General features: G+C 40.2%; 1 protein-coding gene across 5 annotated transcripts in view; it reads right to left on the bottom strand.

The window, feature by feature from the left end:
- Positions 1 to 10264: 10264 nt before the first annotated feature.
- GOLGA4 (golgin A4) overlaps positions 10265 to 14923 on the bottom strand; it is a 54690-nt gene continuing 50031 nt past the window's right edge. For 2 of the 5 annotated variants that reach the window (XM_061464716.1, XM_061464719.1), the window contains 2 exons: positions 13794 to 13880; positions 13037 to 13158 (listed from right to left, as the gene is read on the bottom strand). In XM_061464716.1, coding sequence (XP_061320700.1) covers positions 13117 to 13158; positions 13794 to 13880 — 129 coding nt within the window. In that variant the 3' untranslated portion in view covers positions 13037 to 13116. Of the gene's footprint in view, positions 11012 to 13021; positions 13159 to 13793; positions 13881 to 14923 lie in introns of those variants that run through there. The other 3 variants (XM_061464717.1, XM_061464718.1, XM_061464720.1) reach the window with 3 other exon arrangements.

Genomic DNA, 14923 nt, shown 5'->3' with positions numbered 1-14923 from the left:
AGAAGAGAAGGCTATAGGGGGAATCTGATCAATGTATGAGAGTATCTGATCAGAGTGTGTCAAGAGGATGAGGCAAGACTCTTCTCAGTGGTGCCACGTGATAGGATGAGAGGCAACAGGCGTGAACTAAAACACAGGGAGTTCCACCTGAACATGAGAAAGAGCTTGACTGTGAGGGTGACTGAGCACTGGAATAGGTTGTCCAGAGAGGCTGGGGAGCCTCCTCCCCTGGAGATATTCAAGAGCCCTCTGAGAGCAATCCTGAGCAATGTGCTGTTATAGGTGACCCTTCTTGAACAGACAGGTTGGGCTAGATGACCCCAGTGGTCCCTTCCCACCTCAGCCATTCTGTGTATCTATGTTATAAGGAAGACAAGTGGATAAAAATCCAAATTTAAGCTGTACAGCAATGTATTCCAGAAGCAGATGCAATGTGACTCAGGTGGTTACACCTCAAATGTATGTGCCAGCCCCATCTTAAGTAGAATGATGAAGAAATCTTGTTTCCTTCATTTAGTGACATCCAGACAGATGCCCATCAGGACTACTGTGAGGAAGATCTCAGGTTATCAAGGTACAAGAGCTACGGTTAAGGAGAAGCAAAGCTCCACCAGCTCAGAGCACCTGAGGCTGGGCTTTCAAAAATGGTCAAGAGATAAAACCCTTCTCCCATCAGTGACTACAGGGGAACTCCAGAAATACAACCTCCACTACACCAAAGCTGGCCTTTGTCAGTACCACCTAAGCAACCACTGAAACACAACTGAAGCCCTAAAGCATAATTCATGGGTATCCCCATGCTTAAGAAGGATGATAAGATCTTAACTGAACTCTCTTGCTAGCATTGTCTCTTGTCTAACTTCATGGTCCTTGGCTAACTAGTGAGTTCTCACCCATGGCTCAATTTTAAACTCAGACTAGATGAGGCTGTTGAATGCATCATATGAACTGGAATAAAATGTGACACTAGCTTTCAGAAGGCATTGCCCCAGCCTATGGTTTTTCTCCATAATCTTCTTAGTAACCTCAAGGGGAAGATAAAGCAAAGGAGGTGAATGCTGAAATTACGAGTTTTCTTCTTACCAGAAGACCTCCTCCTTACTGCAAGCCCTAGGACTTCAGGGAGAATTGCAAGGCTACCTGGAGAAATACATCAAAGAGAAATGATAAATCAAATCCCCTTACTGATTACCACGCTTTGTCCAGCACCAGGAGGGGATTAGACCTGCCACAGGACCTGCGGTTTCTACATCAGGTGACAAGAATCCAGGTATCTGAGACACGGAGACACAATGGATCTTTATCACAGTTTTCTGATGTAGCTTAGCCCCAGTCATTATCTGAGTCGCCACATTCCAACGGCTCTCCCCATCTCCTAGAGGATCCCCTGCACAACGATACACTCTCAGGAAGAACCAACTCGCTGCAATGTTGCAATGAAAAGGATAAGTTTCAAATGAAATTCTGCAAGCATTGCCTCCCATGTGAAAATCCCCCTGATTTCAACCTGCCTGTTTGCAGTATGAAGCACAGCCCAAGTTTACTCTTCCCCAAGGTAGCAAGAGCCACCTTGCAGTCTGTTTTACAACGCCATCACAGCAGTTTATGGAGCCGCTGCTTTACAGAACACTAACCCTTCCTACTAGCTGTGCTGTGGCCATATTCAGAGGAGTAAGTGGTGATGAGATCCATTAAACAAACAGAGTATTATAAACCAGGACCTTAACTATTTTCCTGGTGCAGTGTTTTACTTCATTGGTGTCCCTGCCTGTGGCAGTGGGTTGGAACTAGATGTGTTTTCAGATCTCTTCCAAACCAACCCATTCTATGGCTCAGTTTTCAGAAATAGAGTTTTAAATCTAAGTGCAATTGACTAGACTTAAAGATTTTATCCACTTAGATGCCATTAAACTTATGTGTCTTCTATGAAATTACAGCTTAAGACAAGGCATATAAACAGACAGTTGATTGTGGATTCTATCTCATTTATCTCATTTCACTACATCAAAACAAAAATCATAGGTGGGAAACATGCATTAGACATGAGAAAGTCACGCAATACAGGCCACATGGTGGATCCTCTCATTTGCTATTTTTCTACAGGATACTAAGTCTCACTGATTTATACCTTGAAGTCATGTCTCTACTTTTCTTTTCAGCCTCCATTTCTAAAGCTGTTAGCCTGAGACAGACCCTGGTGGTCACAGGGGCTTTGGCCACTTGTTGAAAGGCCCAGTTTACACTGCAGCCTTCAAAGGTTTTCCTTGGCATTCTTGGCACATCTGCTTTTCATTAGCTGGCCACTCAGTATTTATTATTGCACATGTTAACTATCACATGCTCCTTGTGTGAAAAGTTCAGGTGAACAATAACCTATTTATTGTCTCTTAGAGATACAAACCTGTTCTCCCCACACAGAAAAGACTTTTTGCAGTTGGGTGTGTGGGCACTCAAAGCTTGAGCCCTTCACCAAATGATTTGGGATACAAGGACCTTTCTAGTACACAGTTATTCCTAAGTTGTCTATAATGCTATGGCTTAATTCATTGTGTGCTGCACATAGAGGCAAAAAATACCCAGACTTTGGGGAATAAGCTTATGAAATTAAGGGGTCACTCCTGCAAGATGCTGAGTGAGTCACAAAAGGAATTAAAAGTGGCAGAATCTGTCCCACAGGCTGGAAATAATTCCATCATTTGTAGTAGGAAGGGTAACTGCCTTTTGGGTTATGGGTTATCTGAGACACATTTACGCTATTGCTTTCCCTTATTGTGCACTGCATTAGTAGTAATTGGTTATGATACCAACTGCCATACAACAATTGGTCTGGATGTAGCAGGCGGAGGGCAGAAAATAGAATACTCTTATCCTGAAGAGTCTATGCTTTTAATAAATGAGAGTAGAAGCAGCATAGTTATTCAGCTCAATAATGTGAAATTTGAGCATCTGGATAGCAAGAAGGATGCTGTGTTGATGCCAGTAATTTAAAGAAAACAAGAACCCAAAACAAAAAATGAAAAATAAAACCCCCACTCTCTAGGACAATTATTTTTTGCAGATAGATTTCAATGTAAATCAGTGGAATTAAGAATGGAATTTGTAATCCCCAGAGCAATGTTCACAAGAAATAATGCAAAGAGAGAAGCACAGCAGTTATGATAACACAGCAGGCTCTTGTGTTTATGAGCAACATTATTCACACACCTCAGTAACTGGCCTTGGTATAAGAGAGATTTGGGGAGGAATTTGGCAGTAAAAACCCTGTCATCCCATAGACCAGCCAGAAAATAAGACAAATGTGGAGGTCAATGTGACAGTTTCATCGTCCACCTGCTGATTTCTACTGAGTTGCTTCTAGCATCATTCTGTTAAAACAAAGTTGCTCACTCCCAGCCCCCTCGCTCAGCTGATGAGGATGACCAGGCAGCTCTAGCAACACTGGAAAAGCCTTGGGATGTCTTCCAAAATGGAGACAGCCACTACCATGCCCAAGCTGTAAGACTGGAGTTTTGGTGAAGGCGCCTCCATAAGAAATAAATCATAGAATGATGGAATGGTTGGAAGGGACCTTAAAGCTCATCCAGTTCCAACCCGTGCCACGGGCAGGGACACCTTCCACTAGAGAAGGTTGTTCTTGTAATAAGTCCCTCTCCAGGTTTTTGTACTCCTTATGGGTATTTACAGACCTGTATGTCCCAGGTGGAAGCAAGCCAGGCTTCTGTGCTCAGCAACAGCACCCACAAACCTGGGACCAGGCTGGTTTAGCTGCTCACGATGTGCATGGAATCAGGTGAGATGTTTAATTACTTCCCTGACACACAGTAAATTAGTCCAGGCATCCCAGTGCGATACATTAAACAAACTATGCCCACAATTATTTGACAGGAGCAGTGACATGAGAAGCAAGCAAAGTTTAATTGTCACCTTGTCAAAAGGGCATGAACTGAAGTTATTTTTACCTCCTCTTGTCCACCGAGTTTATTTGGTTCCCTAACTACAGCATGCCATTACTGCAGCCACAAAGGGCTTTCTGAAAACCACCAGGATCCTGCTGAAGGATGCCTATAACAATATATAAATTGGCTTCTATTTTCAGTCAATATTAGAGCTTATCTAAGGTAAACGCTAATTCCTGGTTCCCTATAGTCAGCATCCCTCCCAGAAATACACACTCTTATTGTCAACCTAAAAATAAGCTGATGACCTCATGCATCTGCCTCTCATGCTCAGTCTCCCCACACTACATAAAACAAGCAGCAGACCCACACTGTCTGAAAGTCACCCTCACCTTCTGCCTGCTTAAAACCTTTTTTCCAAGGATAAACTGATGCACAAGCCCTGGATAGGGTCAGTGCCAAAAGGTGTGAGGTCAAGCCCAGCTCTCCAAGCAGAAAGGCTGTCTCTGATCACTAATCCTCCCCTCCTCCTCTATTATGGTCCCAGGCAAGTCACATAAAATTCCCATCCATTAAAAAACCCCTCCAGATGTAGGTCGGACAGGCCCATAGATAAAGGCACACCACGATTCCCAGGCACTGGGATGGTGAGTTTGTATTTATTGACTGATTGAATAAGGAGAGCACTGTAAAATAAGCACAACTTCCATTAATACTTTTAGGTAATATGGGGATAACCTTGTCTTAAGGGCAAGTATGGGCAAGCTGTATGTCTTCTGCTCACCTATATTTATAGCAACGTTTTGATTGTTCAAGCCCAGAAATAAGGTCCCATCATGGCAGAACTTGCATAAAACACACAGAAACTGGCTTCACCTCAAAGAGTTTAATACCCTGAAAATCACCACGTCCTGAATATACCATGGGAGGAAAAATCTGCACTTGGCTAAGCTAGACACCTGCTGTACTGATTCTATGGCTGGATCAGGTTTTAATGCAGTGAGTAACAGCACTGGAACGTCGGGGCTGAAGCGTGCAGTGCTTTAAATAACGCACAGATAACACTCATTTAGCTGCAGGGCTTCAAGGTGAGGACAGTTTCTTTCCATGTGGAAACACTCTTCAGGGAAGTCAAAGCTAGAATTCAGTGTGGGAAAGCAAACCATTCCCTCTCTCCAGATATCATCCTACTTTTATTTCATTACCTTAAAGGAAGACCGTAATCTTCCACCTCATCCCTTTTCGCCTCATTTTTGCCACTCACTGATTCACTGTTCTAAAAGGGCAAGTGGAGGGGAAATAACCCCCATTACTTTTAAGACATACTAACTCTGCATATTATAAGTTCTAGATAGCCAGCACAACAACATACCCCCATAAGAACTGCTGGATTGTGTGTGTTTTCTTTTTGTATAGTGTGCAATTTAGTTGCCTCAAGCTTAAAAACCACCTCGGGAGGGCTTTTCCACTGCTAGGCATAGGGAAGTACTGCCCATTTTATTAAGAAATAAAAGAAAGTATTATTTTCAATCCCACAGTTCATTTCCAGAATAATTTGTTGCATCAAAGATGAATTGCATGTATCCATATTATTGGTAGCATCCATAAAGACATACAAATGTGTAAGTGAACCAGAATATCCAGCTACATTTACACAGGATATTCCATTCCGGCAATTCTCATGTGCTGGGGCATGAAATCCCATGGGCAGTGGGGAGGTCTCTGTCTAGACAGCTTGTGCCTGCTCACGATTGATTACTTCTACCCCCTCCACAATGGCTCATCAGCTCCAGGAACAACCGGAGGGTTGATCAGAGACATGGCAAATGTGGTAAACTCAAAACGCCTCCACAAAACCTGTAACGTGGTTAATACTTCTCATCTGATCTGCCATGAGGAATCCTACATCTCAAATAACTTTACTCTGTACTTACTTCTCCGTCCAGATGCTTAGTTTTCCATTTCAAGCTGCTTCTCCAGAGCTTGTGGCTTGAGTGAGAAAGGCTGGCAGGACTCGGCGGTTAAGGAACCACAGAGCATATGTCATCTTGGCTGCACAGGGAGATGCCTGTTCTAAATTTGTCATACTGTTTGTTTGATCATTTTGATTCATTTGTGAAATGATACACTACTGCCTATCCAAGTTAGTAAACTTTTCACTGCTTCCCTTACTCGAAATAAAACTGGATGATGCATAATGCTGCTCAATGCAATGGCTACTTTTCTTGCAGACATCAGCACTGTAGCAAGTAGGAGTCATGGATCTAAATAAGATGGCTAAATACTTTCTTGGACCACTGAAGTTTCCAAAATATAAACAGTGGCAAAGATTACAACATACGCTCTGCTTTCCATCTCTTTTCCTTTCAGTGGAGTTAAATGCAGAAATGCTGGAGATCCTAGCCACCCAGCCACAAGAAGAGCCTGGCACAGCTCAGTAGGCAAAGGCATCTTTGCTGACCCGCTTCAGGATCAGCCCCCTGGGTGTCCTCCAGTCCCTGGACCTGGTTAACCCCCAGGCAGGCCTTGGCCTCCATTTGGATGAGCTACCTGCCAAATCCAAGTGGTTTTGGTTGTGGCAACATGCCTAATTAGAACATAATCACCTCATTCCTCAGCCCATGGCCACCAAGTGCTGACATGACCTGGGCTGCTCTAGAATATGCAACCAAGAGGGGTAAGTGATTTGTCACAGCAGATGTCTGCACCACAAGGGAATCCATCATCATTCACTACCACGATGTGCTAGCACTGCCCTGAGATAGCATGAAATTACGATGGGCTTACTTCCTGGTCCTCTGAAATGTTACAGGGTATTGTCAACTGTAGGCAATTATAGCTGTCACCGGTCTATAATGAAAGAAATCTCTTGAGATGTGCTTAATTTGAGCCAATATGCCTTTAAAGTTACACTAATACATACAGGAAACTAACTCATCATTAACAGAGGAAAACTACAATCAGTGTAAAGGAGAGCCTGCCTGAGAAAATTAAAGGTGGCAACTCCTACATCAGAGAGACAGCATAAAGTAACACAAAACGTACTGCTTTCTTCTGCTCTGGCATCTCTAATGTGCAACATTGTGTATATACAAGACTAGAGTTTAAGAATCCTGTGCTAGCAATGCTTTTGAGGATCAGTGTCTAGAACAGCTACAAGGACTCCTATATAGCTACAGCTGGATATCCCACAAGCTGCCAGTTCCGCTCCTCTTGATTTCCATGATGAATCAGTAATGGCATGGTAAAAGAAAACCATGTTTTCTTAAAAAGCAAATGAAAAAGAAGTTGTTCCATTTAACGAACTTCATAGAGGGGAAACAATATGTTCTGTAGCACACACAGATGGACAGTAAGATTGTATGGAAGAAGTATGAATTGCAAAACGAAACCAATCTTCTCACCATTCATCCTAGCTTTTGGAGAGTCTGGAATCCCCATTTTAGAGGGGAGAAAATGAATGTTAGTATAGCTCACAGAAAAAGGGACTATAAATGGCAGAACTGGAAGTTCAATGGATTTGTAGATCAGAATGTTTTTATAAGAAGTTTGAAATCGCGTGTTGCCAATAAAAAACAGCCTAAGCACTGAAATGGGAATAAAAAATCTGGCATTTTTAATCTAAATTAACACTGTTTAATCCTTAGGACATCAGAGGACACCTGATAAACATTAACGTTCATCTTTATAAATAGACACATTTTTTTCTATGCACATGTGTATGGGTCTATCAGATGTATATCGCATGCAAGACTAGGGGCAAGGTCAACATAAGACAACCCAAGTACACTCTTACAGCAGCATCTTTTACCAGCCCAGTCTGAACGAGCTTGGGTGCCTCTAACCTTTGCTACAAAGGCAGCCAAAACTTTGATACAGCCTTTGGCTTTAGCTACGTGTGTCTAAACAAGGGCATTTTATAATCACAAGTATTTGTGGCCTGGAATATATTAGGTTATAGTCACACTGGCACTACTAGCAGTATTTCATAACGCTCCAACCTAAAAATCCTACTTGAAGTGAAGCTCTCACTAACGTGTTTTCACTCTAACTCATTTCCTTTATTTAAACTCTAAAGCAATGCCTTATTTACATATTCTCTTAGAAAAATAAACCTAGAAGCAGTTAAAACTTCAGTCTGACAAAACTCTTGTGCTTAACACACTTCCCCATTATGTGATTGCTTACAGCTTATATAGAGAAGGAAAAAAAAACAACCTACTTTCAAAATTGAAAGTTTGGGCACTGTTTGTCTGATTTTAGTTAAAAAAAGAAACCAAAGGATAAGTCTATAATCTCCTTTGTGTACTTTAATCAGGTTACTTAAGGGAAAAAATATTATTTATTCCATCCAATGTTGTATGAATATAATACAGACTGTTTCAGTTGGCTCCACTGCACTTCAGTCATGCTTGACAAAGTACAGTCCATAACAAGTGTCTATCATGGAAAGGGAAAAGAACAAATCCAGAAAACGTGAAAAACAGCCCTTTTGTGAGGACAAGAGAACTGAAAGTGATCATAGTGATACTCACTGTCAAAGTAACAGATCCCTGCATTTAATTTCCCAAAGCTCAAGACAACATATACCTTACATGGAAACCTGAAACTCAAAGCTATAATTTAGGTTGCTGTAATGATAGCGATAGCAAAATCCTACAAATCCTAAGCCAGCTATGAGAGGAACATATGTTTTTCAGGGCCAGAAGTATCCAAGTGGAGTCTGGTCCAAGCTGCTGCTGTGTCAGGCAGTGCACTGGAGGATGTTGCTCTGCTACCCAACAGAAGCATAGAGGAGATCTTCTAACTGAAAACGCTACAAAGAATATTGGGGGTTTTAAACCCAATTTAATACATTTGATGTCTGGTAAAAGGGAAAAGCTCACACCACTTCCCCTAAAAGACTGAGAACCTACAAATAATCAAAGCAGCATAAAAATTTCTAGCATTAAACAAAAAGTATTATGACTGAATTTATAGCATAAAACTACTGAGCACCTCTGCTCTGGAGACAGGCTGAGAGAGCTGGGCTGGTTCAGTCTGGAGAAGAGAAGGCTCCCAAAACCAAACCAACAGAAACCCAAACCAAACCAAGCCCCAACTGTATCAAACCTCCTACGTGTCATTGGCTTGTACTTATTTTCTGGAGTCATGTACAAATATTAGGCTTTTACTGTGCTCTGGCCTGAGGATAAGCCAACTAAATGGAACATGGAAAACCACTGGATATAGCAAGAGAAATCACAGAATCATAAAATAGTTAGGGTTGGAAAGGATCATCTAGTTCAACCCCCCTGCCATGGGCAGGGACACCTCACACAAAACCGTGCCACCCAATGCTTCGTCCAACCTGGCCTTGAATGGCTGAACCTGACTGATAACATGGGGGAATTATGCAAGAAAAGGCTGAACTTCATCATCAGAGGCAAGTAGTGGGGATACAGCCTTGAAATGCCAACAATGCCAAGGTAATGGCAACCCAACTGCCACATGAAGCTGAGATTATCTAGATAATGTATGAGAAACTATGTATGGAACTAGATGATCTTAAGGTCCTTTCCAACCCTAACTATTCTATGAGTCTATAATTGAAATACAACATTTTGGGTAGCGCCGTTGACAGCTGGAACATAACAACAAATTGCATCTGTCAGTTTGGACCACAGCACACCAGCCAAACCTGTTTCTGCTGTGAGGAGAATCCACTGTTATCCTTGGCTAACAGGAGAACACCCAGGGGAACAGACAGACCATCCCCGTAGCAGGATACATGTTCCAGGCCTGACAGAACCAGCAAGTGACCATTGCTTCCTAGCAGTCTTTAGAAGTGTCTTTCAAATGGGTTGTGTATTTAGAAGGCCTGCTTATGTTCAGATTAGCTATTTAGAGGACTGCTTTTCCTATAAACACTTGTTAAAAGTTGTATTCACAGAGAACCTTGAATCATGTTGACAAGCTAGCATACACAGTACAGATGACAGTTATTGATACGGAAAGTATCAAAGTAGCTGGAGAACAAGTTAAATTTATCCACACTTGCATATTGCTTCAGAAGATCACAACCTACATGCCAAAATGACCAGAGAAGCATTATTTAAAAGAACAAAAATACATAATCTTAAACTTCTACAAAGTAAAATTCCCTATTGTTTATATTCCTATGCCAGCTCTTCAGCTCAGCACGTCTGTTTCGCAGGTTGTGAACCCTGAAAACCTGAAGGTCTCCACTGACCGCTCATGCCTCAAGGTACTCGAATAGCTCTTCTCACTTCAGCCTGGAATTCATCCTTTCAGCTAAGGATGGCTGAAGCAGGAATAAGAATTGGTGCATCCTTTCAGAAGAAAATCATACTAAAGAGGTTCCAAAATTATACAGTAAATAAATTTTATTCCATCTCAGCTCTTGTCAGATTAGTGCTGTCAACAGTCACAGATCAGCATATGATACAGTTATGTATTAACTATTTACAATTTACAGGAACATACTTTTTTTCTCCAGAAAATATAAGTACAAAAGCTAGGAGTAAACAAATGAGGTACTGCAAGTTGGATTTATTGTAGGCAAAAGCATATAGAAGTGATCCTTAGCTAACAATCATAAGATCAAATTGGGAGAGAGTAGTCATCAAGTGTGCCTAGTTCATCAGGAAAATCACCTCAACCACTACCTATCCAAAATGTATTGCACAGTTCATTCAAAAATTAAAAAAATAAATAGAAGAAACAAACCATTTATTTCAACTCTTAAAAAACACCCAGTAAAGCCTGTATAGAGATACAGTAGTGGGCAGCTCCTTCCTAGGATAAAGTCTTTTCTCTCCTTTAAAAAAATAACTTTTAACACAAAATAGAAGACAGTGTTTAATAGAAGAGAAAAAAAGAGTCATCACCAGATAACCCCTGATTAGCCTTTCTCTTCAAGGCAGTTTTAACCATATTCATGGTCCAAAGGTGGTGCTGAGTTTTGGTTCTTGCTATTCCACTTGTGACCTTGAATAACAGCTTTTCTTCTTGTCCCTTCTCAAGGGATGATAACAGAGATATGAACATATTTCTAAGCAGCAGTGTCATGAGAGAGTCTCATCACAACTTCTTCAATATGGTCGTCGCCATGACTAGAAGAACGGAAAGTTAAAACAAGTGTTACATTATTGAGAGCAACTTAGAAGCACTTAATACTAAAATAATAATGACATTGTTTATTGATAGGAATAGGAGATGGAAGTACTTCAGGTTAGTCAAACTGCCAGATTAACTGATTTCAAGTAATTCCATTCCAGTAGCTGCAAAACAGTTGACAAACTGTGATGAAACCAAAACAACCTGCAGCAAAACACTCAAGAATCTCACTGGAAACAGTCTACCACATCGCTGCAACTTACTCCAAACCAAGCTGTCCTGTCTGCATAAGGGCTATCATCAAAATGATGAAATAAAATTCAGGGGCTAGCAAAAAGGCCCCTCTATTAGGAAAAGAATGACTGCTTTCATAATGAAGTCAGTATCACCTTAACCTCTAAGTTTTATACATGCAAGAATATCATCCCATTTGCTGGCCATCTACTGACATAAGACAAAAATACTTGAGATAAAGTAATAAACTACAATACAATGATACGGTCTGCAGTTTCAATACACATCAGTATTAACAGATAACTGCTGACATTGAGGTCTGTGATATACTTCAAATATGGCTGAGAATGCCTCAACTTTTTATATACCAGTATTATGAACAGCACGATGAGAATTAAAGTTTCAAACATGCTTTCTGCAACAGTGCTGTAAATAGCTTTGTCCTATCATTACCAACAATTCAATTACGTTCAATAGAGGGCTAGAAAAAACACTTGATTTTGTCAAGAAGTTATCAAGGCCAGGAGGAGGCAGTCAGAACTGTATAGCAATTAAAGTGCAATAAAGTGCATTTGCTATCAGATTGGAAGGTTTAAAAGAATGCAAACTGAAGTGGAAACCATGACTGCCTGCTAAGATGGACAGATTTTTCCCTTTGAAAAAGATACTATTTTGTACTGAAGGCTCTATTTGCATGACTGCAACGGAGGGATATAGCCTGTCAACTGCATTGTGGTAACTGGCATGGAAACAGGCAGAGTTAATCCACTTTGCTCCACTGCAGTCCAAGCTCTGTGTTTCAGCTGACAGACAGTGATAGCTTTACATGCACTGAATCAATTCCTGGCAACTGTGCAAAGCTTTCCTGTTGCAAAGGAGGGAAAAGAAAGTTGGGCTGACTGTATGGAATCCATCTGAAAAGTTTATTATTAAATTATTATTAAATTATTATTTCTGCAGTGCAGAAAGTTTTACCTGTGTACTTCCATTTCCTCTCCACTCCTCTCTCAACTGCTAATGCTCTGTGATTTTTTGGCTTGGCTAGTTTGATACAACCTGCATTTTAGGCCTAAATCAGCTGTTGTTTTCCTGTAACATTACAATCAGTGTTGCAGATTCATAATGAATGTAGCTTAATAAAACCTGAAGAAATGCACAATAAACTGAGAGCATAAAGCTCCCCAAATTGTTCTCCCTAATCTCTCTGCTCTAGCTTCTCTTGATACTAAGCCAAAGCTCCGATTCAGAAAGGTACTGATGTTTAAATGAAATCACACAGGAATTCCTCCAGAGAGCGTATTTCATCACTCTTCAAAATAAGTGATACAGACATTGTCATGTCTGTAAGATATAATAATTCATTTCAAGCAGTACAGTGTATGTTTCCCATAAATCTGACTTGCCTATCCAAAAAAGGAGTTCAGAAAGTGAATAAAGACAAAACAAAGCCAAGTGCAATAAAATTCAGTATTACATATTAATTAATATCTGATTTTTCTTCTACAACTGAGATTTCTGTAGCTCAATCAGCATTTGAAGTTACGCTTATAACTCAGATTAGTTTTGAATCAATATTTACCATTTTCAAACTTGGTTTCGTAAAGCAAAACATGATTAAGAGTGGAACAAAGTTTATCATACGCATACAGAACAGAGAGTTTGATTTTTTTAAACAAAAGCAGGCATGAAACAAAAGCAGAAGAATGAGTCATATCATGCTACAGGTTTCATCTTTAACTAAAACAAGTATGTATTAATTAGGCTTCACTCACCCACATGCTAACTAAGCACAGACTGATGGGATTTTCAGAAGATACCACTGCGAGGTGAGGCAAACTACAAAGCCAGGAAGAAAACAGCTTATTGACTACTTTGTTAATAGTGTAGATAAGAAGTCTGTGGACATCTGCTGCTTAGGATGAGATTGCTGCAGTTAGATCACAGTAACCGCGCAGTAATCGGGTAAGGAGACACATTGAGCTAACGTATGTTTATTGACCTAGGAGTTTGTTAGTTTTCAGAAACCTGTTAATTATATGCCCACTAACAGGGAAAATAATTACTCACAGATACTTAGTACTACACACACTTACTGTTTTCCAGTAATACATTTAACTAGCAATTAGATATTAAAATAGTTTATACACAAAACATCTGTAAGCAAAGATACAGAAACAACCAAGCTTTATGTAAGCACATGTAAGTTGTAGTTCAGAACACTTCTGCTCATGAGATATAAATACTGGATATTTACAAATACCAATATTAAGTGTATTTGTTCTGTTGTACCCACAGCTATCAGAAACATAGTTTAACCAATTATGAGAAATACTAGTTAAGAAAAATACGCTTTTTCCTCACATTTACTATAAACTCAAACCTACAGCTGTAATTTGACATCCACTGAGGAAGAGGGAAGGGGAGAGAAAAGGAGTTCTCTTGAATGAGGACACAGGGAAAAAAGGAGACTTAAAAGAAAGTTTCTAATTCCTTATTCTTGCCACTTAATCTCTTGCATAAACTTGGTTTCCGTCTATAACTTACCAATGGCCGAGCATCTTCTCGTTCTAGGATCTTCTGAGTCTGATCTGCTGGGAACTTCAGCACTGTTGTTATAACCTTGGCCATTGTCTAAAAACAAATAGGTCATCTATAAGCAATTTCACATGCATTACAATGCTTTGTGATATTTTGCATTCATTTCATTTAAGAATACGGAATACTGTTTTGAGTAATGTCAGTGGAAAACATGGTGAAATGAGTAAGGTATAACATATTCTGCATTTGTGTATGCATGACATGTTAACTATGTGAAAACAGTGAAAAGTCTTTCACTTGTCACAAACTCCAGCCACTGTAAGAGGTAAACTCTGGTATCTATGCTCAAATAATATAGTGCATTAATAAGACAGTGTACGGATACAAATACTGCTCCTACCACATTTGTTCTTACTGTGGCCTTTCTGAAAAGCACATTTCAGGTGAGGGGCACCCCGGAGAGTCCTTATGGATTGAGCTACAATCACATCACCCAAATATTTTGTAAAGAAATGAAACCCTGAGAAAGCAGATTCAAATGTCACATGTGGATTGAACTCCAGTTGAGTGAATATTTTTTGAGTATACAGTGAGTATACAGTAGCCCCTTACTTAAATAGCAAACCATTTAGACATCCTCAGTCAGAAGATGCGAGAACAACAAAGCTCTGGTGCAAAGGAGACAACAATTATTTCCATTTTATAAACAGATGAGTGGGAAACTCCAAAAGGCACAAAACAAAGTCCAGGTGACTTCTTACAATAAAGGTCAATAAGAGCTGGAGTGCAGCTCAAGCAGAAGGTGACTGATACAGAAACAGTAACTGCTGCTCTTGAGGAATGTGGATGAGATAAGATTGTTACTTTCAATGTCTACTGTTTATTACCAGTCTCACTTGTGGAATGAAAAAGGAGGCTGAAGCAACAAAGCAGCTGCAGGACAAGAATTACTGCAGCTAGAAGTGACAGGTAAAGCTCTAATTTGCAGCAACTGTTTTAGTATATAACTTAACTACTGATGTAAATCAAAGGAAAGCAAAACAAACAGGGCCCAGTTGAGCACTTTCAGCTAAAAAGGCTCAATATTAACACATTAATAGTTCCTGTAATTAAGAAGTAAGTGCTTCTACTGAAGT

The sequence above is a fragment of the Pezoporus flaviventris genome, unplaced genomic scaffold, assembly GCF_033815535.1.
Source record: "Pezoporus flaviventris isolate CSIRO_AGI_PZ_B2104156 unplaced genomic scaffold, CSIRO_AGI_Pfla_v1 ptg000037l, whole genome shotgun sequence".
In the NCBI taxonomy this organism is placed as follows: Eukaryota; Metazoa; Chordata; class Aves; order Psittaciformes; family Psittacidae; genus Pezoporus; species Pezoporus flaviventris.
Note: the sequence above shows the minus strand (reverse complement) of the source record. Positions and strands in the feature narration are given on the sequence as shown.